Source organism: Molothrus aeneus, chromosome 10, assembly GCF_037042795.1.
Source record: "Molothrus aeneus isolate 106 chromosome 10, BPBGC_Maene_1.0, whole genome shotgun sequence".
NCBI lineage: Eukaryota > Metazoa > Chordata > Aves > Passeriformes > Icteridae > Molothrus > Molothrus aeneus.
The window spans coordinates 22,162,772-22,186,218 of record NC_089655.1 but is presented as its reverse complement, the minus strand read 5'-3'; the positions used below and the strand labels follow the sequence as shown (position 1 = coordinate 22,186,218).

Genomic DNA, 23,447 nt, shown 5'->3' with positions numbered 1-23,447 from the left:
AGGTGTTACTTGAATATCTAAACGCATCATAATAGTAAGAAAAGATGTAGATGAGAGGCGGTGGGGGCAGGCTGGGGTGCTGATGGCTGTGTTTGTCCAGCCCTAGGTGCGGAGGAGGCGGATGCAGAGGAGGCAGCAGGGCTGGCTGGTGCCCCGGGGCTGCAGTTCCGAGGGCCCCCTCAGCTGCTCCACCTCGCCCTCGGGGCCCTGGCTGAGGATGGAGACCCTCGAGGAGAGCTCACCCTGGTGCACAGGGTCGGTGAGTGACCAGCAGGGCTCTGAGCCAGCACTGCAACCTGGGGGGATTGTCCTGGGAAAGGATTTGGGGCTGGGCTGGCCGGGCTCAGCATCAGGAAGAGGAATGAGCATTAATCCTGCATCCTGCCTGTCTCCATTTTCCACCCCAGATGGGCCATGTTTGAGGAGCCAGGAGGTGCCTGGATGCTTTGGGAGGGAGGCAGGGGAGGAGTGAACAGCACAGGCTCCTTGGAAAGCAGGGTGTCTGTACAGAGTCCAGGGGCAGCAGCCACAGAGAGCTTGTCATGCCAGGCCTGAGAGGATGGCATGGCTTACTGCAGGGCACTGAATCCCTGGGGAAACATTCCCTTCTTCCTAGAGCTGGGAGCATGGGTCCCTGTTTACAAACCCTTTTACAACAACTGGAGGCTTATTGTTTAAGATATTTGCATTTTATCTGTGTTAAAAACAACCCTCTGAAGATTCAGGTTTCCCTCGACTCTCTTGGAAAAGCACCAACACATCCACGTGTTGCTCAGCTCAAGTGGTGGCAAACAGCACAGGAGTGGGTGCGGGACAGCTTTGCACCCACCTGGGCTTTGCATGATTCAGTCTTTCCACCCAAAGGTGGAAACTTCACAATTTTAAGAGTGTTATGAGGTGAAACCCTGTGTTTGCTTTGCGCTGAGTGCTGGTGGATCACCAGGGAGGATTTCTTGTTTTTTCCTATGTGTGCCCTGTGATTTTTATATAAACTCTATAATTACCCATCTGAGGAGTGTGCCCTACAGGCAAAAATCAGGAGCTGGTCTTGACTTTAATAAAAAATTACCTTATTTTTGTGAACAAAACTGTTAAGACCCTCCCAAATCACACAGCATCCAGCCGGACTCAACGACACCGATAACCAACTGGGAAACTGATAAATGAGATAACCACAGGCAAAATTATCAGGCCTGGAAACCACAATCAAATATTTATTGACCACTTTTTGCATGTTTTATTTATATTTAGCTACAGAAATTTGGGTATTATCAGTCACAGCTGAGCAGCTGCACTTTTTCTAAGGCTCAGGCTTTGCAGCCTGTAGTGGTTTGTATGAAAAGGTGATGGAAAAAAGGAACTTTAAATGGTTTAGCAAGTTATTTTACCTCCTAAATAGCAATTTATTCCTTGTGTTTTCAGACCTGGTTTTGTGCTGCTATCTGTATTATAAAAAAACCTGCTTTAACAGTAAGCTGGTGCAAGTAATTAAATATTTTCTATAGCTTGAATGACTTTTTAAGGTGGAAGCATGATGTTTTTAATGGTGGTCTGTATTCTTCTCCTGAAGTATGAATTTGTACCCTTTTCTAAGTGGCAGCACTGGGATTCTAAATGTCCCTGAAAGCTTGGGCATTTGTTCAGCTACAGAAAAGGGAACAGTTGGGTGCTCAGACCTAGTGGCCTCACACAGGAAACTGTTCGTGAAATGCAACCAGCCTGTAACTTACTGAAATAAGGCTGAATAAGCTGCCAGCTCACTTTCAGGTGCTGTTAAAAATCCCCTTCCAAAAAGCCTCCAGCCACAGCCATTAAGCCTTGAAGGCTCTAAACTGTGTGGATGAGATCTTCAATGCCACTGAAGTATTTTACCAGACAGTCACTTTATTTTGCATGCCTGTCTCAATATTCCCAACAAAGAGAATGTGAGGGTGGCAAAGGATAAAAGGAGGATGGGGAAGGAGAAAAAAAAAGCATTTTCATATCGGGCTTCCTATATAAAACTTTTCATATCCATGAAGTGAAGAGACATGATAAATATGTATTTTGCTTTGTTTTCCTAGAACACTCACACTGTATGGTTGAAAATACCACTGAGCTATGTTTAAGTAGCACTACATCCACTTACTGCAATAAAACAACAGGGATAGCCTAGCAAGGAGACAAGGAAAGTCCCAATAAATTCTTCCAGTCATATACAATGTTATCAAGCATTAGGTGCAAATTCACTTTTTCTGAAGGCAAAACTCTTGCTTTTAAAAAGTAGCTCAAAGTGCTCTTGGCTGGAGAATTACAGCATTTAGGGGAGCAAATTCCAGCTGAACACCCAGCTTTCCTTGCACTTAGAGTCAGAAACAGGAAGAGGGAAATTCAGGAATGCCCATTTTGCTGTGCCATTGTGCCGAACCGGCGGTGTTCACAACCCAGCCGTAGGTGAGAGCTTGTGGAAGGGGTTTTGCCCTGCTGCTCACTCAGGCCTGTGTGTTTTTTTGCTGCCAGTGTGCCTGGGTGACACGTTTGGCCAGGACTGCAGCCTGAGGTGTGAGGATTGTCTGCACGGGGGCCGCTGCAACAGCGAGCGCAGCGGCTGCGTCTGCCCGCCCGGCCGGGCTGGTGTCATCTGCAACGAGAGTGAGTACAGGGCTGGCAGGGGCACTGATCCTCCTGCAGGGCCTCTGCAGGTGGGGAGTGGGAGGAACCTCTTGTACTTCTCATCTGCGAGGCCCCTGAAGGAGCACATCTGTCTCATAACCAAATTTATTGTGCTGGGGCACGGTAAATAGGAGCTGTAAGTGATGCTGCAGTGCACAGGAGTCCCTGCACTTCAGTGAAGGTCAGGACAGAATCATCCCTGTCCTGAGTGTTTGGTTGTTGTTCATTCCTATTTGCTCTGCTGCTAAAAGCTGATGAAGTTTGCTGGCCATGCTTTGTTCCACAACCTGCCTTGGTGACTCCAGAAGTCTGCCTCAGAAGTTGGTGTGACAGCCTGGGTGGACATGTATGCTAAAATTGAGTTTTTCCATTGTAGCACCCCAAGATATTCCCTTTTAATTTTTTTTCTTATGTTTTCCGTTTCTTTTTCCTCATCATTCTTGTTATTATTAGCATCACTTACTTGGAGCAGTTAATTTTTCACATTGGAAATGGTATTTTTCAGAATTCTGTTGCCAAGTCAGTGCCCTTTATAACAGGTTTTCACTCTTCTTGCTCCTGTTTCCTGGCAGAAGATCTTTCTGATTCAGAAGTATGTGTCAAAACCCATAGGAAAGAGAGTGGTGATTTCTTGATGTGCTGTTCTTCATCTGCAGTTTGGCAAAACTTGTCTGCTGCTTGTCTGAGACATCATACAGCAGATTTCCTCTTTGAGATGGGTCCCTCCATTTCGTGGTGTGTGACATGATGGCCCATCATTCTCAGAAAGTCTTTGCTGTCACTGGTGAGACAAAAAGTCGATGAAAATTTATTACTTGACATCAGTAGACAGCACTCTTCAGGTTAATTGCCATCAAGATTGTTTAGGAGACCTCATCCCATGGACAGAAATGTAGAAAAATCAAGGATGTGATTGAAACCAGCAGTCTGCCTGTGGTTATTTTGGGAGACTGATGGTGGGTTTGGTTTGTAAACTCTGGGGGCAGCTAAGAGAGTAGGAATGGGGAGGATTAAAAGGATAATTTCCAGTCTGTCTACAACAGTTCAAGCTATCAAGTGAGGATGCTCTTACTTCTGTCCCTGGTGTGCTGGTACTTCAGGAGAGATTATAAAAATTTCAAGGCAGTATCCAAATTCTTTAGTTCATTTCATAAATAATAAAATTTATGATGTATATTTGCACTAGACATCCATGCATGTAGTCTAATGGAATTCACCTCTGGAATTTAAAGAACTTTAATAGGACTGTGTTATTGAGCTAAACCTGTTGTCTGATGAAGTCAGCAGGGACAGTGATAAATACCATATCTAATCTGTATTAATTACTCATGTGTGATTGCTTTCACTCTTTTCTCTTGCATTTTTTAATATACAGCACAATTCATGGTTTTAGGGTGAGCAGGTTTAGGGTGAGCTAAAACAGTGGAGAAAAGTGGAACTAAATTTCTCTAATAATGCACTAAAGAAGCCGAATGGAAATTGATGTGAAATGTCAACTTTCTTAATGTACATTGATAAAACGTCAGTGAAGTCAGATGACTCCAGCAACTGTATCCACTCAGGCAGCTCAGGCTGCAAAGAGCAGAGCAAGGCTGCATCTCACAGTTTTTTGCTGTCGTGGATCCATTGCTGCCATGATTACCTGGGGAGTTTCAGAAACTACATTTGAAAAACAAGATATTATTTTTATAATAGTGTTTGGGAGAGAAAAAAGAATGTTTAAAATATTTATCTCCAAGTATTCAAAGCTGTGCTCTGATGTTTAAGCTTTGCATTTGACAGGCAATGGTTTTTAAGTCCGTGCTTTGTGGGGAGGGCAGCATGTACTGGGAAGGGTTGGATACGTGACAGTACTTCCCCAAACTTGGTTAATTCAGTGTCCTTTGAGATGTCCTTTACAGAAGAATATTACTTTATTTAGAGCCTGCTCAATTATAAGGACTCTGTCCTTGCTCATAGTTTTCACAGAATCACAGAAACAATTAGGCTGGAAAAGACCTTTGAGACTGAGTCCAACCTATGACCCGACACCACCTTCTCAACCAGCCCATGGCACTGAGTGCCACATCCAGTTTCTTCTTAAACCCCTCCAGGGATGGTGACTCCACTACTTACCAGGGCAACCCATTCCAATGCCCAGTCACGCTCTCTGTGAGGAAATTCCTCTTGATGTCAGGCCTGAATCTCCCCTGGTGCAGCTTAAGGCTGTGTGTTCTTGCCCTATTGCTGGCTGCCTGGGAGAGGAGATCCACCCCCACCTGGCTGCACCCTCCTCTCAGGGAGTTGTAGGGAGCAATGAGGTCTCCATGACTTTTCCAGGCTGAACACCCCCAGCTCCCTCAGCTGCTCCTCACATGACTTGTGTCCCGGACCTTCCATCAACCTTTCTGCCCTTCTCAGTGCCCAAAGCCTTGTTTTGCTTCCTTTACAGCAGAGGGGAAGGGTTTCTTGCTGTGCTCACACTCCCTGCTCTCTCCACAGCCTGTCCCCCCGGGACGTTCGGCAGAGGATGCGCCGGTGTCTGCAGGTGCCAGAACGGAGGCTGGTGTGACCCTGGCACAGGGCAGTGCCACTGCCCTCTCGGTGTGCTGGGCCAGCTCTGCGAGGATGGTATGGCTCCAGCTCTGCCTCAGCTCCCCACTTTTCCCCACTTGATCCTTTATTTAAAATAGTGAGCAGAACAGAGGGTGAGAAAAGCCAGTGGTGGCGAGGCTGTGCAGAGCCCCAGCTTGGGTCTGGGGCTTTGACCTGTAGCCACTGATTCCTTCCTGTGTTTGTCCACTCCAAAGGTTGCCCAAAAGGTTTCTTTGGGAAGAACTGTAACAAGCCATGCAACTGTGCCAACAAGGGCCACTGCCACAGACTGTATGGAGCCTGCCTGTGTGACCCCGGGCTCTACGGCCGCTTCTGCCACCTCAGTAAGTCCCCAGCGTTTTTGGGATTTGCTCAATGTGTGCACAGTGGGACAGTCTGTAAAAGATTCCCCATAACCTAAAGGGGGCAGGCAGAAGGGAAGGAGAGTGACTTCCTGCAGAGTCAGGCAGTGCTAGGAATGGATTTACTAAAACAGTGGAGGTTTAGCTTAGATGTTAGAAAAATGTTCTTTAACAGCAAACGTTCTTTGCTGTGAGGGTGGGCAGGCCCTGGCACAGGGTGCCCAGAGAAGCTGTGGCTGCCCCTGGATCCCTGGAAGTGTCCAAGGCCAGGCTGGACAAGGCTTGGAGCAGCCTGGGACAGTGGAAGGTGTCCCTGCCCATGGCAGAGGGGTGGAACAAGATGGGCTTTATGGGACCTTCCAACCCAAACCTTTCTGTGATAAAATGATCAAGACTTTGGGTTCTGCAATAGTCTGGGTGTAGCAGGAGGACAGGACTTTTGAGATGTGCCAAGAAGCTCCAGAGGCTTCATTTATCTTTTTATCTAGTGATTAATCTTTGCCATAAGGACTGAGTTTTACTGATGCTCAAAGGTGAGGAGGACAGGTTAACATTAGGGTTATTGCTGAGGTTGGAATCTGGTTAGAGCTGGTTGGTGACTGCTGATGAGTTGGAGTGGGAGCTGGGGAGCAGGGCTGGCTGGGACAGGATGAGGATCAGACATTAGATGGAATAAAAAGAATTAAAACAAAAGCTTTGCAACATAGATGATCAAGTTTCTTTGTACTTACAGATTTTGTTTTTAAAATCTGTGCAATATCAAAAATCTTTTGTTTAGTTTTGTTTTGGGTTTTATTATGAAAACTTTTGTCTTGGAGTGCACCCAAGTTTTTTTTCATTCAGAAAATCAGCTGAGTTTGCTTTGAAATGTTTCTGGTTCTTGCATTCACCACGTATTGCTTGACATGAAATGAATGACCCAGCACAGGGATCATGTAAACTCTTCTCTTACCCACCCACACATGAACAGGTGCTGCTGTGGAAAGGGCTTGTACTGGCTGAAAGAAAAACCAAGGTTTTGCTTCTGCAGCAGTTGTGTTCTGCAGCAGTGTGCAATTTCAGCCAGCTCCTGCATAATTACAGAGCTGATGCTTCCTTTTCTTGTGGTGCAGCCTGTCCCAGGTGGGCCTTTGGCGCGGGCTGCTCGGAGGAGTGTCAGTGTGTGAAGGAGCACACGCTGGAGTGCAGCCCCAGGGATGGCTCCTGCACCTGCCAGCCTGGATACCACGGCAAAAAGTGTCACAAAGGTACCACCCACAGCCAGGTCCCCACATCTGCTTGTGCCTTTGTCCCAGTAACTTCTCCTTCTTCCACCCATCGGCTTTGTTTGGCTGCTGCTATTCATATATGTGTATCCTACTAATGGTTTTGCGGGGTTTTAACCCTGCTAGGGTTGCAGGGGCACTGAGGGGAATAGAGCTCAGGAATTGGAGGAGTTTTAGCCTGGTCAAATGACAACAGAAATCCAGAACCTAAATCCTAATACAACCTTAAGTAACGAAGATGGTGTGAGTTTTCATTTCTGTGCTTTTTTGACACGGTCAGTAAATAAGTGGCAAAATCTGTGTTTTATGGCAGTGGAGTGATTTGTAAACAGGTTCAGTAATGCTGCTTTTCCTTCAGATTTGCAGCTCTTTGAATTCAACTTACTCTTTGTAGTTTTTGGGGGTAGTTCAAAGAGAATTGTATCCTGCATTCATGTTTGCATGTCTCAGTAGCCCTTTCCAGACAGCAGTGGAGTAACACAATAAAGATTCTCCCTTCAGATTTTTCTCTGGCCAGGCAGGACTGTGTTGGATTTATGGCAGTAATTCTGGTGGGTTTGGTGGAGAGAAATAATGACAATATTTAATATTTTTATCATTCTTTTTGATGGGCTGAGTTCTGACAGGGAGCATGCCTTGCCCAGCACTGGCTGTGCACCAAGGCAGAGAGCAGCAGAACTTAGACATCAAAGAAGAGAATTCCATCATGTATTTAATTGAATACATCCTCAAGTATTCTAATTGAATAAATCTTTAAGCATTCTGCCACTTTGTTTCTGGGTTACATTTAAGCAGTAACCTCTTTGAAATGTAAGCATTTATTAAGTATTTACACTTTGTTGGCAACACCTCTAAAATGTACATTATAATATATTCTCTCCAAGTTTCTGCCAAATTATTTTCTGATTTTTGTTCACGTCTCTTAACTTATCCTTTTTCTTATGCATGTTCTGTATGTGCTTCTATTTCCAGAGTGCACCCCGGGGTTTTATGGGGCTGGTTGCAAACTGAGGTGCAGCTGTCCTCCTGATGTTCTTTGTGATCCTGAGACAGGAGCCTGCAAACATCTGTGTCCAGCTGGGTTTCATGGAGAAAAATGCCATTTGTGTAGGTACTCACTGCATGTTTCCCTGGGAGATACACTGGGGATGGGAAAGCTGATTCAGGAACCTTAGGTTCAGATATAGAAGCTGCAGATAAACAGGTACATTTGTTGTTGATAGGAGCTGGCAGTTCCCGACTGAAACCAGACTGATATTTGGAGCCTGGCAAATGCTGTCTCTCTTTCTCTCTCTCTCCCTGCAAAGGTCAAGGCACAAGGCTGAGGCCAGTTACCCAAACTAACATTTGTCCAGGTAACAATAGCTGCTTTAAAGCTTCAGGCACAGATTTTGCAGGGCTCTGCTGCAGTTCATTTCAGACCACCATTGCTCAGACTCCACTGCTAACACTGATCACTTCTACCAGCACAGCTCAGTTTAAAATTGGTGGCTGTGGTGCCTCCTAATATCTTCAAAATGCTCCTAACCATGACTTTGGGGTTTTTTGTCCAGCTTGTCAGCCTGGCAGCTTTGGGATGGGCTGCAGGCAGAGGTGCAGCTGTGGAGGAGCCCCGTGTGATCCGAGGACAGGGCAGTGTGTTTGCCCAGCTGGGAAGACTGGTGCTACATGTGAGCAAGGTGTGTGAGGTGCTGGACCAAGGTAGGGAGTGCCTAGCTTTGTAAGATGTGATAAGAAGTAGAATTGGCTGTTTCCCAAACCAAGAAAGAGACAAACTGTGGTGGAAATTGGGAGAGAGCCTTTGGTCTCTCTTTAGCTGTGTTCTTGTGTGCTGCAGTTTAATGACTGGGCTGACGGGTATGTATAACAATATAATATAACAATCCAGCTCAGTTTTACTATTATTTTTAAATTCTTCAGGGTTACAGCAGAAATCTACAACTGTCCTGACACAGAAAATGGCCACTGGTTACACCTCATGTGCTTTTTCTCCAGATTGCCCAGATGGCCAGTGGGGACCAGACTGCCAGAACTCCTGCGAGCCCTGTGCCAATGGGGGACAGTGCAACAGGGAAACTGGAGCCTGTGACTGTCCCCCTGGCTACACTGGGCCATCCTGCTCTGACAGTAAGTCCTTGCCTCAGCCTTCCCCAGGAAAAGAAAGTCAGATTGAAAATTCAGGTTATGGTCTGATTTCTGCCTTCCTACTCTTTTGTGAGATAAAGAACGCTGATCTGAGATTAAGTGCCCTTCATCTCCAGGAATTCCCCAGGTTGGATTTGACATTATTTGTGGGAGGCAGATTGCAGATAAGTGCACGTGATCAGCTAAGCTGCGTCCCAAATGGGTGTTATCATTAGACCTAATTTATGGCAAGCTGTACTTGGAAATACAGTGTTTAACAGCCGCACCACTGGTGGTGTAATCCTGCCTGTTTGGCAAGAGGTGTGACCAGCTGGCCCACGTGGCAACATTCTTGAGTTATGTTTGCAGCAGCACTCCTTGGTGTAGATAATTTAGGATTAAATAATACTGAAGATGGGAGAGCAGTACCAGTGCTATCCCTGCAGCCAGAGATCATGGGAGCAGTTTAGGAAATGGTTCTGTGCTGCTCTTCAGCCTCTGAGTGTTAAAAGGCTGCCTGAGTGTGGCTGTTGAGCTGCACAGAGGCTTTCAGAACAGCTCTGCTTTGTGCAAGACCTTGGTGGTGGCACATTTTTAATTCTTGTTAGTCATAAAATGGCTTTTGAGGAAGGTTTTCCTCCTCTGAGGAAACAGCCTGATGTACAGAAATACCCAAAAGTTACTCAGGCTATTCCCACGTTCCAGGACTCAGCCCCAGACCCCCAGGGTGGGGATCCAGGTATTTCTGTGTTGCTGTTTTGATTCCTGGATTCAGCTGAAACCTGTTTTGGGGGGTGAGCTGTGGCTGTCTGTTTGGGGAGATGGATCAGTGGCTGGACTGTGATCTGGGTGAAGTCACAGCCTGTCTCTGTTTGCAGCCTGCCCCGATGGACACTATGGACAGGGCTGCCTGTGGCTGTGCAGCTGTGGCAGCAGCGCTCAGTGTCACCACGTCACTGGGGAGTGCTCCTGTCCCCCGGGCTGGACTGGCCACGACTGCAAACACCGTAAGTCAGGGCACACGGCACCTCCTGGGGACTTGCTCTGTTTGCTCTTAGTTTATTACAGTTTTTTTAATATAGTTTTGCTAATCTTACTGCCTCTGAAACGGTGTGTTTGTGGGTTAGCACAGCCTGGGTGGTTATAATCCTTCATTATCCAGGTTCAGAGCATTGAAATAGATGGCTGATGAAGCGCAAAGTATTGATATAAGCTCTTATTTCAACACTATGGATCCCTTTGCCCAATACCATCTGTCCTGTCAGCATTTTGACTGACAGACAGTTTTGTTTTTCATTTTCAGTGCAGATTAGTTTTGAGATTAATTCTCCATTTCTCATTTTGTTTAGGGGAGATTTATTCAACAAGTGAGTGGCATGTACAGTCGTGTGTCTAAAGGTCACTTTTTAACTTGGGAATATAAATGCTGTGAAAATTTCTGTTCTCTGGAAGAGCAGAGCATCCTTCTGTTGACTTTAGCATCGCTCTCCATATTGGTGGGTGTGTGAGAGAGTAGATTTGCCCTTTTTGGATGGCACCATATAAATGTGAAGCCATCCTCTCTTTTCCTGTGACACATCTCTTCTGCTTGATTCATTGTGATGCCTCTTGCAAAAAGCCAACAGAGACAAACCTCTCTCTAAACTTGCTCTTAAACACATAAAGTCATTTAATTGGCAGTGTTGATAGCAGCAAGTTTTGCACCTGACTTCTCAGGCTCTGTACTGAAGAAAATGCTGGGAAAATCTGAAGTTTCCACCCATATGCATATTTTAAAAATCAAGCCAGTTGGTAGTGTGTAGAACCACTGAGATGGCTTTTCACAACTCCCTGGGCTGTCTAGAGAATTGAGAGACCATGATAAAGGAAAGCTTTTATTTCTATTCAGGATAAGATCTGAGAAAATTTGTTTTGCAATGGTATCTTGGTACAGCAGTTCTTCCAGCTATTGCAGACCAGGCATTAAACAGATTCCCAACTCCAGAATCAGGTTTCTGTTGCCCTAATTGGCATTTCATCTTCATCCTTTACTCGAAAGAAAGGACATGTTGTGGTACACTGGTGTAATTGTGTCAGTTCTATGTGATTTTAGGATGAAAGCAGTAAGTTGCTTTAACAAACATTGTGAGATTCCTTTGTGTCCATGCTGCATTTCCTAGTATTTTGGGGAAAGCATGGAGGATGCTCCCAAATCTGTCTGGTTAAACCCATTAACTAATTCTGGTTATGCAGATTTTTGTTGAGTGAGTCAATAGCTGATATTTTATTTCCATGAAATTATAGATTTGTGACTGATGGGTGTAGTTTCACAGAATCACCAGGTTGGAAGAGACCTTTAGGATCATCAAGTCGATCCCATGCCTTAACACCACCTCAACTAAACATGGCACCGAGTGCCACATCCAGTCTTGTTTTTAAACACACCCAGGGATGGTAATTCCACCACCTCCCTGGGCAGATGATTGCAGAACTTTATCACTCTGGATAAAGAGAAGAGTGATATCTTTATCACTCTCCAGCCACTTGAATGTGCCTCTTGAATCTGCTTTCTAGAGCAACCCCTCCGAAGGTTCTCTCCCAAATTTGCCCTAAACTAGGATGCACTCTTTCTGCAAAAAACTTTTTCCTAACATCTAACCTAAACTGACCTTGGCCCAGCTTATGAATGATTAATTTTATGACTACAAATAATCAGTTTTACATGGATGGATACAATACCCACCTGTGGCCAGCTGAAACAGACCAGCAAAAACAGTCTTTATTTCCACAATTTTCACCTGTGCTGTAGCTGGCAGTTCAGTCCCATAGCATTTTGTGTATACTGTGTTCTCTCACGTGGAAGTGCAGCAGGGTTTTGGGGTGGTGCTGGATGTGACCCCGTTTCCCTTGGCAGCCTGCAGCAGTGGCCGCTGGGGCCGGGACTGCGCCAACTCCTGCGCCTGCGACGGCGGCGACGGCGGCTGCGACCCCGCCACGGGCACCTGCTCCTGCCAGCCAGGATTCACTGGGCAGCACTGCCAGCTCAGTAAGTGCCTACCTCCCAAACCCCAACTCCCACATCCCTGGAAGTTGTGTTTTCCTGCTCGTTCCCCGCAGGAACGCTCCCAGGCCGTTCCGCCCCCGCTGTGCCCCGCGCTGCGCTCTCGCGTTTCACCGGGGTTAGATGCTTTGCCTAATTGGATTTCCAGAAAAGGTATTTTCAGCCTTGTTTTGGACCCAGCAGCTAATTTTAGTGTTAGGATTTCTTGAGAGGGATAGGATTGGTGTGTATTTGGGTTGTGGCATAAGAGTTTCCATATTGGTTTTACTTATTCAGTTTTAGGGCAGCATTTACCCTTCATAAATCTCTGTTTCAGGTCAGGTATATAGAAATATTTCACATGTACATAACAGAAGAAAAACCTGGAATTTTTGGAGTCCTGTATTTATTAACAACAAAAATGTGCAATGGTCTTATCAGAGGCCCATGACCCTCACCTTAACACTCACCTCTAACTGAGGTCAGTAGCAGATGCTTCAAGCATATGAAAACAGGCTCATAGTCAATTTCTTATATGTTTCCCCAGGTACCATCAATTTCTCATTCAGGAGCTTCATGAGACAGAAGCAATATCTCTATATTTAATACTGCTTGATTTTTTTTTCCAATTAATGTGCCTATTTTCTTTTTCATTTCATGCAAGCATTTGGAATCTACTTCATCTTGTGGCAGTAAGTTGCATAGTTAAGCTGCTATTACTATTATTATTGATTATATCGATGTTGTTAAATAAAACAAACATTTTATCTACTAGTTTAACAATCTTACAGTAGCACAGATGTAGCTACCAGAGTCTCAGTAGCGTGGGCAGGATTAACTGCTGGTGTCACACAGAAATGTCAAAACAATTAATCTGGAACCGTGACCTAAGACAAGAAAGCCTGGAAAGTTGATCATGCAGCCCTTGTTGCTGTTGGCATGGAGGGAATGGAAGGACAGTGTGTGGGGAGGACCAGCTCCCAGAGAAGGAGCTGCCAGCTCTGTTTCTCTTTCAGTCTTGATCTCTCTCAAAATAGCATCTATGCAGAGAGACAGTGGCCAAATAGCTGCTTGTAATCCTCGCCAGTAAGGGAATCAGTGAAGCCATCGCCACTGACAAAACATCAGGCAGCCCTTAAAGTTCTTTCTGTGGGCTTTCTGTTCTATTTAGTCTGCTTTTTACCCCTTTTTGTGTGTGTGTATATGTATAGGTTTAAAATTGCACATATATATGTGTGTGTGTGTGTGTGTGTGTGTACAAGATTGTTCTTCCCATAATTTTATGCTGCTTTGGAGGTGAAATCTTCACTATCCCTGGATATTTCCTCTGCTCCCCAGGCATCCCTTTCTTCTCCCTGCAGGCTGGGCTCCTTCCCCTGGCAGGAGCTCAGTTCTCTGTTGAGGTGCCTGGATCCTGACACGCATCACAGCAGCCTGTGCCTGCTGGAGCAGGGGCAGATTCTCTGTGCTGTGGACTGTGAAATCATTTGTGAAGTGCTCTGACCCTTTGCCATCACCTTGAAAAGCCTCAGCTCTGGGCTAAACACCTGAAGGAGCTCTGCTGAGAGCCCCGCAGCTCTTGCTGCACTGCAGCACCTTTTCCCTTGCACAGATTCTCTGACTGAAATTTCAGCTGAAAAGGAATTGGAGAAGGATCAGGCTTTTAAGGCACAAGTGCACCTTTATGTATTTATTTGTTAAACAGTGATGTGCATCTTTGGGAAGAGGAAGGGATTTCACCTGTAAGTGCAAAAAAATAGATTCTAACATAGATTTAAACAACCTCCCATTTTTTGACTCTTTGAAAGCCAAGAAATACTTAAGGTACCTTGCTCTTCTCCCAGCTCCTCTGTAAGACACACAGTTGGCAGAGTCACTGAGCTGCAGGAGCAGCTGAATTCCTGCCAGCCCAAATCACTGCCCACCCATGGCACCAAACAAACAACACCAAACCCACCCCCCTATTCCAGACATGGAGCTGTCTTTGAGGATTCTTGTTTTCTGTTCTCTCTGATTCCTTCCAGATTGCCTGAAAATCACTTTGTAGCTGTAAATGCTAAAATCATAGACTTCTGGAAGAGATCTGGCAATAATCTCCATAACTAATTTAGAAGAATGTTCACAAGACCTTCAAACATGAGTAGAGGCCCTGTAATATTGTATTTAGCCAAGTCTATCTCTGTGTTTCAGCCTGTCCAAAATATCCAATGTGAATTAGGCAACTGGCCCTGGTCTTAATTGATTTTCCTATAATCCTGGAAGAAATTATTTTCATTCTAAATGTTTTCTTTCTGCTGATAGTTAGTACTATGCAAATCTTTTAAAACTCCTCACGTTAACTGCTGTGGAAATGTAATTGTTAATCTGTCCCCCAGATGTAATGTTTTCACTTGAATCTTTCAAAGCAGAGCATGAAAGTAAAGTGTGCAGCATTCAATTTGGAGCTTTGTGAAGGCAACCAACACATTTCATATTTTCTCCAGCTTTCTGGGGAAAGAGGATTTGCAGGAAAACAGAAGAGCTTCTCCCCCTCCATTTGATGAAGTCCCAGAGGAGATGTGCACATAAGCAAGTCCAGACCAGTGGGCAAAGTGTCATCATGCAGAACCTGTGAAGTCTCAGGCTCTGCAATAGAAGGTGTTCATTTTCTGTGCAGAATTTAGTCTCTCAGCACTCTGGAATTTTTCTAAAATAGATCTTGAATGTAGCCCAACTTACCTGAACCTCAGGGGGAACACTCAAATCTTACTTTTAAGCCATTACCTTTACACCTTGATTATTTTGGAAATAGTCAGATTTCTCATACATGTAAAAATTCCCCATTGATCCCTGATCTGCTCTGGCATTAACCCATCCTCTGGTTGTGGTTCCTGTGCTGCAGGGTGCCCCGAGGGGAGCTTTGGCCTGGGCTGTGGGTCCAGCTGTCAGTGCCAGAATGGAGCTGCCTGCGACCACGTCAGCGGAGCCTGCACCTGCACGGCAGGCTGGACAGGAACCTTCTGTGAAAAAGGTACTGCTGCTCCCCTGATCCCTTTAGGATTCATGGAGAATTTGTCTTGGTTTTTATCCAGAGAGCAGGTTTTACAATTGACAACATTGGATCTAAATGAACCACTGAACTTTATTGGAAGCCGATATTGAAATGCGAGCTCCCCTCCTAACTCAGCAGAGCATCGTGCTGGGTGCCAAATGTTGGGCACGTGTTTTCACATGGTTAAAATTAGATATATGCTTAAGGCTTCTGCTGTATCACATCTTTATGAAGACTCTTTTCAAGCAGAGTCCCACTATTTGAGCACTGAGCAGGGGGAAGCTTGCTCAGCCTTATACTTGCTTGTTTCCAATGCCTCCCTGAACTGATTTCGAGAAAAACATGGATGTGTGCATCATCCCTGTGAAACTCTTAAGGAACAGATTCACTTCTAACTTAAATAAATCCAATTCTATTCTATCTGCTTTTCTATCACCTAGTCATTTGGTAAAGTGTTGGAAAGGTTGGACTGGATTCTTTAGCTACATTATGGTGAGTCAGTCCGTGGCATTATCACAGGAGGTTGCTGTCGTGCTGCATCATTTTGCAGATTTTTTTGTAAAAAAAATACAAGAGAAACGACACAAGGCCATTCAGGCACTGTGAAAGTTAAATGTAGGTGATTGAAGATTCTGAAAATTATGGTGTTTGAACCAAAGTCACAACTATTTTGCATGGAAAGCAGCTTTATCAGCCAGTTTCAGTACTGAGGATGGAGGGAAGTGACAGCTCTTGTAGGCAGCTGCTGCCCTCTCATGGGAAGGAAGATGCTCCACAGCCTGACCAGGAGTGTGGCAAGGCACCCACAGGTTGGAGTTGATATTCCTTATTGTTTCCCTCTCTTTCTTACCAGGGACTATGATACAAAATAAAAATTCTTTCCAAGGTTCTGCTTCAAATTCCACCTCTTAATTCATGGTATCTCCACTATGTCCCTTTTTAATACAGTTTAGCTGAGATCTGTTTTCCTAAATCTAAAATCTGGGTTTTTAAAATTATTGTATTTTTACTGGGGAAAAAACCAAGGCAGTTATCTGTGTTGTTGTGTAAATCTCTTCATTCCAGCAGGAATTAAAATGGGAACAAAGAGGCTGAACAGTCTTTGCCAGAATAGGTGTGAGGAATATGGAGAAAACTGGGGGATTCTATTGGTGGAAAAAAAAGAACAAATCTCAGCTTCCAAATCAGTAATGTTGGACATTTTTATCTTTTTTTTTAATTCCTGAAAGAAGATTGTGGAGGGGAGAGTGAAATTTAGGGCTCTGTAAAACACCATTTTCCACGTGTTTTCTCTCAGGAAGGCAGAGTGTTTGTTCTCAGCTGACCTGGGTTACTTCCTAACTTAGGAAGTTTCAACCAGAACAGTTTGGCAGCTTCCAAAAGACGCCGAGGGAGGAGAACATGTGGGTGGTTTGCCCTTGGTAGAACCTTCTTGGCACCTTCTCTCGGAGGAGCTGCAGCGCTTCTGTTTGGAGTGACTGGGAGACTGGCAGGGTTTCCTTCTGGCAGGGATGTGCTTTTTGCCGTCCTCTTGGCAATCCACCCACGTTGGCCAGGCTCTGTGCCTTGCAGGCAGAAATTCACATCGAGCCCTGGCTGCCTTGGACTTCAAACATCCTGCTGGTGCCTCAGCCCGTGCCTGGGAAGGACTGCTCTGTCATCACAGAAATGTTGAAACTGAGGCTTCTGCGCCCTTCTAAATTCAAAGTCCTGGGAGAAGACAGTCCCTTAAAAAATGGGATTTTGATTGATATTAATAATTAATATCACCCCTGCACAGCAAGGGTGTTTGAACCTGCAGTCATTGCTTTTGGAATTTTGCATGGTGGCAGCATGGGATCTGGATTCAAGCTGAGACTGCAGAAATCCCAAAATTTGCCTTTGGATTTTTGGTTTTTATTTGGGAAAATTTCTTCCCATTTTGGTAGGAAGCTACTGTTTCTTTTCATTAATTTCCTGCCCTCAGTATGAATTAAGGCTTCATAGGTTTAGGTACCAGCCCCTGTTGCAAAACACCAATTCAATGACCATTTCCAAGCTTATTTGCCACAAATTTCCATAATCTCTTATTAATATTTATTAGAATTGTTAATGTAATCTTAGTCCTTGCTGAGTCTGAATCTATCTATATAATCTGTCAGCAATGCAGATAACAGCCAAAGCCACACCATCATCATCATCATCACCAAGCAGCAAGGGACAGTTTCCAAGCTCACTCATAGCAGGAGACACTTTAGCTCCAGGGCTGCTGTTTCATGAGACCTTGCTGTAAATTATTCAGGAGCTGACTGAACTTCTGTGCTCTGAGCTACAGGACGCTGACAAAAGACCTCACACTCTTCAAAGTACTTTTGTCTGTCCATCAGCACCTCAGTTCTGCTCTGCCCTGAGTCACCTTTGATCAGCTGCTCTTCAGCTGGTACCACTCAGTGGTGCTGCTGCCTCTGCACTTGTGCTCTGGTCACATAATAATGATGCAGAAGAATAAAGCTATCAAGACACTCTGTGAAAGAAAATTAGACATTTCTGAAGGTGCTACATGCCTGCTCCATCTTTCAGCTCTGCTCAATGCTTTGTGAAAATGAACCTTGTGAATCTTGTGACTCTTTGAAAGGAGTTTCAAAAGCAGCAAAACTGTTTCAGTTGCAGAGTAGGAAACGATTGCAAATAAGGCTGAAAACAAAATAATCTACAAAGAAATAATTTCAGTCTGTGAGAGCAATCTAAGAAAGGCTTCCTTTGAATTTTCTTGAAAGCAGCAAGTGATACAAGCAGAACACTGATGAAATAATGCCTGTTCCTCCACAAGGTCTCACACTACCAAAGAAAAATGAATCATTTTTGGTGGATGCTGCTAGCAGTGCCACCAGTCAGCTTCTGTATGTGAGTGCGCGAAAAAAGGGACAGAAGAGTCCAACGGTGGAAGATGTACAGGGAGAGTTCACTGGGAATGTGCAAGGCCAGGTTGGATGGGGCCTGGAGCAGCAGTGGCAGGTGTCCCTGCCCATGGCAGGGGCGTTGATGGCAGACGATCTTTAAGGTCCCTTTCAACCTAATCCATTCTTGGATGACCCTTACTCTGACCTGGTAGAGAGCTGTGAATTAGTGTGGAGGGTTGTTGGTCAGTGTAGATGGTGGTAATCATTGTAAGATTCTCTTGGGAATCCAGAAATCATTCTGATTTCATGGTAGAAGTGTGAGGATTGGATTTTAAAGAAGAGTTTATATTGAACAAGGAGGACAAAGAGACAAGTTTTACTGAACTACTGCTTATTTTATTGAATTTACTGCTTGTTTTACTGAATTTACTGCTTATTTTACTGAATTACTGCTTATTTTGTGAGCACCATCACTCCTGAGGTTGATTCAGGGATTCTGTGGAAAGAATGATGTGCAGTTGTGTATCTATAGATCTGATATTACTTAGTGTAACATAAGATACTGTACTGTGTGACATAATATATGCACTTATATAATCTAAACACACACAGAGAGGTTAAATTAAGGCTACATGGAGAATATATTTTTAAACTCTGCATAGCAGCCTTATTGTTCTTGCAATGCAGCATTTGGGGTATGATGTGGCCCACTGACAAGCACTGATCCTTATGTTCACTGCTGTCAGCACTGGTACAGACAAAAATTGAATCCATGGGGCTGCTCTTCCTTAGTCCAGGTTCAGTTCCAGATGTAGATGCAGAGCTTCTTCAGCTCCATGGGGTTGTTTTGCTACATTAAATTTGTGTTGGTTTTCTCTGCTCATTCACTTTGCCAGTTTTTCATTCCAGCACTGAACTGCACCACTATGGCTTAAGTTCATTGTCAAAGAATCTTTAGAAAAGTGTCAGGACAGTAAATGGGAGCAGAAATTTTGAATTTCCAAAGGGAGGGAGGTCAGCAGGGACGGCCCTGGAGTCTGGTGTTATGTTGAATTATTTCCTCTGTCCATTACAGAGGCACAAGGAACAGCTTGTGTGAACCCAGCTCCGTTCTCTCACTTGTTTTATGGCTTTTCAATATTCTCAGCCCTGTTTGCCTGTGCAGAAATCTGTTGCTTGTGTAAAAGGGTCACATTTTTCCAAGATGCACTGCAGCAGAACTGGGCAGGCTTAACCCTTGGTGCGACTTCGGTTCTTAAGCATCCATGGAAAGACGAGACAGAGTTTGTGCAGAAAAACTGTGCTAAAAAGGAATGTTTTGCATTTCCAGCTTGTCCAGACGGATTCTTTGGGATTGACTGCCACCAGGTGTGCAAGTGCAAGAATGCTGCTGGCTGTGACCATGTGCTGGGCTCATGCCACTGCCTGCCAGGCTGGCTGGGGGAGAGCTGCGAGCAGCGTAAGTAAACCCTGCTCCCACACCCCAAACCTCCTCTGGGAATGGGACAGTGCCCTGCAGAGCACTCTTCCAGACAGGTCACCTTCCTTCCCAAATATGCCCAAAAAAGGAACAATTTTTGGTGGCTGTGTAAATTCACCAGCTCTTCTAATATTTGTTTTTTTTTATTTAACTCGTCAAACATGATAAGCATCAGGTTTTAAATAGCAGAGCTGTCTCCTGCCATATGACAGCTCCCTGCTTTTTATTTTTGTGTGACATTAAGAGATTAAATGTTGTGTATCTGTTTCTGGTGTATCTCATCTAATTATCAATTATAAAGTGTCAGATTACAAAATGTGCAAAGTGGAAAAATCAGACCTGGGACTATTTTATTATTTGAGGGCGACAAAATAGGTTTTTTAATAATTACTAGGGAAGTTATATGTTTTAAAATAAATTTCAGCTTCCTATATGTTCAAAAGTGTGGATTATCCCACAGTTTTTAAGCTAACGAAGTGCTTGTATGTATACATGTTTCAAATTGGCTATTCTGAGAAATTTTTCATTGCATTTCATGGGAAATTAGGTAATTTTCTTTAGCTGCATAGCATTACATATGGAGATCACTGAGCCTATTTGCAAAGTTTAGCAAATAAGTGGGCTTTTTAAAGATTTTTCAGGTTTTAGCTTCTCAGCTTCCTTGTTTTCCTTTCGGATGATGTCATGGTCTAAGCTTCCTTTTGAAAATATGAGTGCTGTCTGCAGGACTGGGGTGTAGAACTGGGCTCCAGGGCAGCTTCACAGGGAGCCAGCTCTGTGAGGGAACTCTTCTTTAGTCCATAGGTCATGGCTTTTGCAAGAGAAAAGTGGTTTAATTTAGAAAATAGAGAGAAATGTGGCTTGTATTGAGGCAATGCTGTTCTTCAACCATACATGATTTTATCATCAGGCCTGTTTGAGGGCAGTGCTTGCTCTTCATAATATTTTCCCCCACCACTCAACACAGCCCTTCTTCTGAGAAGGCTTCTCCTGCAAAATCCCCTGCTCTTTTGTTTACAGGTGGGTCAGTTCTGCTGAATCTTCCCCATTTTAGACACTTTTCCTTACATCCCACCACTGCAGGTTTTTGCCTCCTCATGCCCTCCCAGAGGGATACTTGGCTCTTCACCTCCCAGCACCTGAAGATGCTGGTGGTAGCACAGCCTTTGAGTGTAGATTAGTGGAGTGAGCACAGAACAGAAGCAGCCCAGAGTCACTTTCCCATGCCACAGGTCAGAAGAGGTGCTGCTGAACACGTGCAATATTTGCTCCTTGGTCACAGCCTGTTTTTCCTGCCACATCATTGGCAATGTGTCACCTTGCCCCTTCCCCAGCCCTTAGCATTAGGGATGGGAAGCTTTGCTGTATATTTCATTAAATTCAATTAAGAGATGCAGTTCCTTCTCCATGGCCTCCGGTGCCCTGCTCTGCTCACATTAGGGAAGAAACCCTATTTATTGTCTTGTGCCAGAGCCATTAGAGCTTTGTGCTGGGCTGGTTTATTCCTCCTGCTGGTGAAGGTGCCAAAGCCCCTGAGGCCTCCATGAGTGAGAGGTCAGCTAACAGTGCAGGGTGTCTCCTCCTTTCCTCTTGGCCAAGTGAGGGATCTTCATTTTGATTTTATATCCATGCTGCTCCAGAGCTGCTCAGAGCAAGGCAGCTCAGGGTGGGAGGGAGCTCAGCACTCCCCTTCCTCCCAGGGTGTTTAATATTCACCTTGCCTGTTCCTGGGACCCACCAGCTCCAGCAGCTGGAAGGACAGCACTCGTGTGGAAGTAATCAGATTGCAGGCAATGTGCTGGGGGATATTGAGGAATAATTTTGGCATCATGGGATTTGAATTGATCCTAAGCCAGCCATGCAGTGAGTTTTATACTCTGCTATCTAATTACAGGCAGTACGGACAGTGATGCCTTTTGTTGAAGCTGCCTAATGCTTTCCATTACCAGACCCTGGGTTTCAGTTGTTTGAAAATGAATTATGTTAATCTGGGCTGAAATCTGCCAAGGAAGCTCTGCCTCAGCTTCAGTTTGTGCTTGGAGATTTTATTTGGGGATTTTTTTGAGTGTCCACCTGAGGTATTTTAGGTTTCCAAGAAAGAGGCTTAGGAAAAGTATGTTGCCTATTCTCTTTTTTGTTTTATTTTGGTTTGTTTGTTTTGGTTTTTGTTGTTGTTGTGTTGTTTTAATGAACTGTTTCACTGAGTGCTGTGGTACCTCAGTGATACAGAAGTGAGGACCTGACATTTGGCATGTCTTTGTGACAGAGGTGTAACCTTCCTTTCTGAATACCCCATCCCTGGAAGTGTTCAAGGCCAGGTTGGATGGAAGGAGCAACCTGATCATGACAGGGTATCCTTGTTCATGACAGGGGGCTTGGAAATTTATGATCTTTAGGGCCCCTTCCAACCCAAACCATTCTGATTCACTGCAAATTCATCCAAAGTTTGCAAACTTAAAAAAAGCCAACCAAACCCTCCAAAAATCTTATGCTGCATATGGTCTGTAGCACATGTACACAACTCAACATCTGAATTTTGCCTTAATTCTGTCAGTACTAAACATGCCTCTTTCTGGAGCTGTTGGAGCTCAGCAGAATCTTGACTGAAGTGGCTCCTTGTGGTACTGGTTTGAAAAGTAAATAACTACAGAAAAATTTGCTCAGCCAGAGGCACTGATAACAGGGGTTTGACATTTCGTGGTGTGTGAGCACTTGAATTTGCAGATATCCTCTTTTTTTAAAGCTAAAGCTTCATTTTGTGGACAATAATCCATTAAAGTCACTTGAAATGAAAGCTACTGGACACCCTATAGAACATTAGAGCCCAAGTTGTGGAACTCCATGAAATAGCTTCAGTATATCACTTTTTTCATAAATCTTCAGAAAAATATTTTGAAAATCAGGATTGTCCCACCAGGAAGCTAAACAACATTTGTGTCTACCCAGTAGAATAGTTAAAATTTTCTTCTCCACAAATTTCTGCATTCTTACCAGAATTTTCACAGAAACACCCTATTGTCTTTTTGGTAAGTGTAACAAGAGCTTTGCACACATACTCCAAAAACCTCCCACAAACCACTGGTAACCAGTCAGGGGATCTGGTGATGAGCTGGTTTTTCCTTTGGCTTGGTTGTGCTATAGTTCTGGTCTGTATTGTGGAAATATTTAGTTCTGCTCCCAAAACTCGAGCCAGAGCTCTGTAGATGTGCTGAACTTTTCACTTGGCAACCAAGCTTCATTTGCAGAACAAACTTTTAGCTGTGATGGGATTGAGCTCCTGCTCTTTCTTGTGGTTTCAACATGGATGGGGTCCAAGTGATGACAAGAACGAGCAGTGTAGAAAAGAAGTCTAGGGAGAAATGGTGTCTGAGAACCAGGCTGGGACGCTGGAAGCCTTTCTCAAATGGGGAGAAAAGGGCTGAGAATGGGTCAGAGACTGTCAACCAAGTTCACCCCCAAGATCAAGGTGGTTTCACACCTCCCTTCTGTCCCCAGGGACTTGCTCTCCCACAGCACTGCATCGTGTTCACTGACACCCTGAAAGGCAGAGAAGTTTGGGTGAAAATTCACTGTTTGGCTGTGAAACCCGGAAGATGTCACATTCAGCGAGTGCTGGACACTCTCCTGGGTCAGGGATCCAGGCTTTTTTTGCCTCTCCAGAGCATGCCAGAGGTGCTGCAGGGATGAGAGGCTCTGACAGGAGCCCCTGCAATGCAGAACAAAAGCCGTGCAAGGAGACGATCCAGCTCCATCAACCACTTTGTATTACTTTGGGTGATATCTGAAGAAAACAGGGTAGCAGAACTGTCTGTTCTCCACCATCCAAAGCTATCCAAATCTCCAGTGCAGTGGAGACTGCAGGAATTTTATCACTGCCATTTTTCATGGGCAGCAGCACTGAAAGGAGAGCGTTTGCTTACCAGATGACTGCGTTAAGTTTTCACCTGGGAGCCAGCTGCTTAACCAAACCCATTGAAAATATCACCCCTCTCTGACCAAAGAATGAGAGTCTGGCTGAGCAGAGGCACCCAGCTGTGAAAAATGAACACTGAAAACAATGA

At 44.7% G+C, this 23,447-nt stretch overlaps 1 protein-coding gene across 1 annotated transcript in view; it reads left to right on the top strand.

The window, feature by feature from the left end:
- Positions 1–23,447, top strand: part of LOC136560712 (multiple epidermal growth factor-like domains protein 6) — a 191,509-nt gene that overhangs the window by 142,070 nt on the left and 25,992 nt on the right. The window contains exons 13-24 of the mRNA XM_066556710.1: positions 101–259; positions 2,500–2,631; positions 5,134–5,262; positions 5,442–5,570; positions 6,701–6,835; positions 7,826–7,960; positions 8,407–8,532; positions 8,849–8,980; positions 9,856–9,984; positions 11,871–12,002; positions 14,878–15,006; positions 19,237–19,365. Coding sequence (XP_066412807.1) covers positions 101–259; positions 2,500–2,631; positions 5,134–5,262; positions 5,442–5,570; positions 6,701–6,835; positions 7,826–7,960; positions 8,407–8,532; positions 8,849–8,980; positions 9,856–9,984; positions 11,871–12,002; positions 14,878–15,006; positions 19,237–19,365 — 1,596 coding nt within the window. The remainder of the gene's footprint in view (positions 1–100; positions 260–2,499; positions 2,632–5,133; positions 5,263–5,441; positions 5,571–6,700; positions 6,836–7,825; positions 7,961–8,406; positions 8,533–8,848; positions 8,981–9,855; positions 9,985–11,870; positions 12,003–14,877; positions 15,007–19,236; positions 19,366–23,447) is intronic.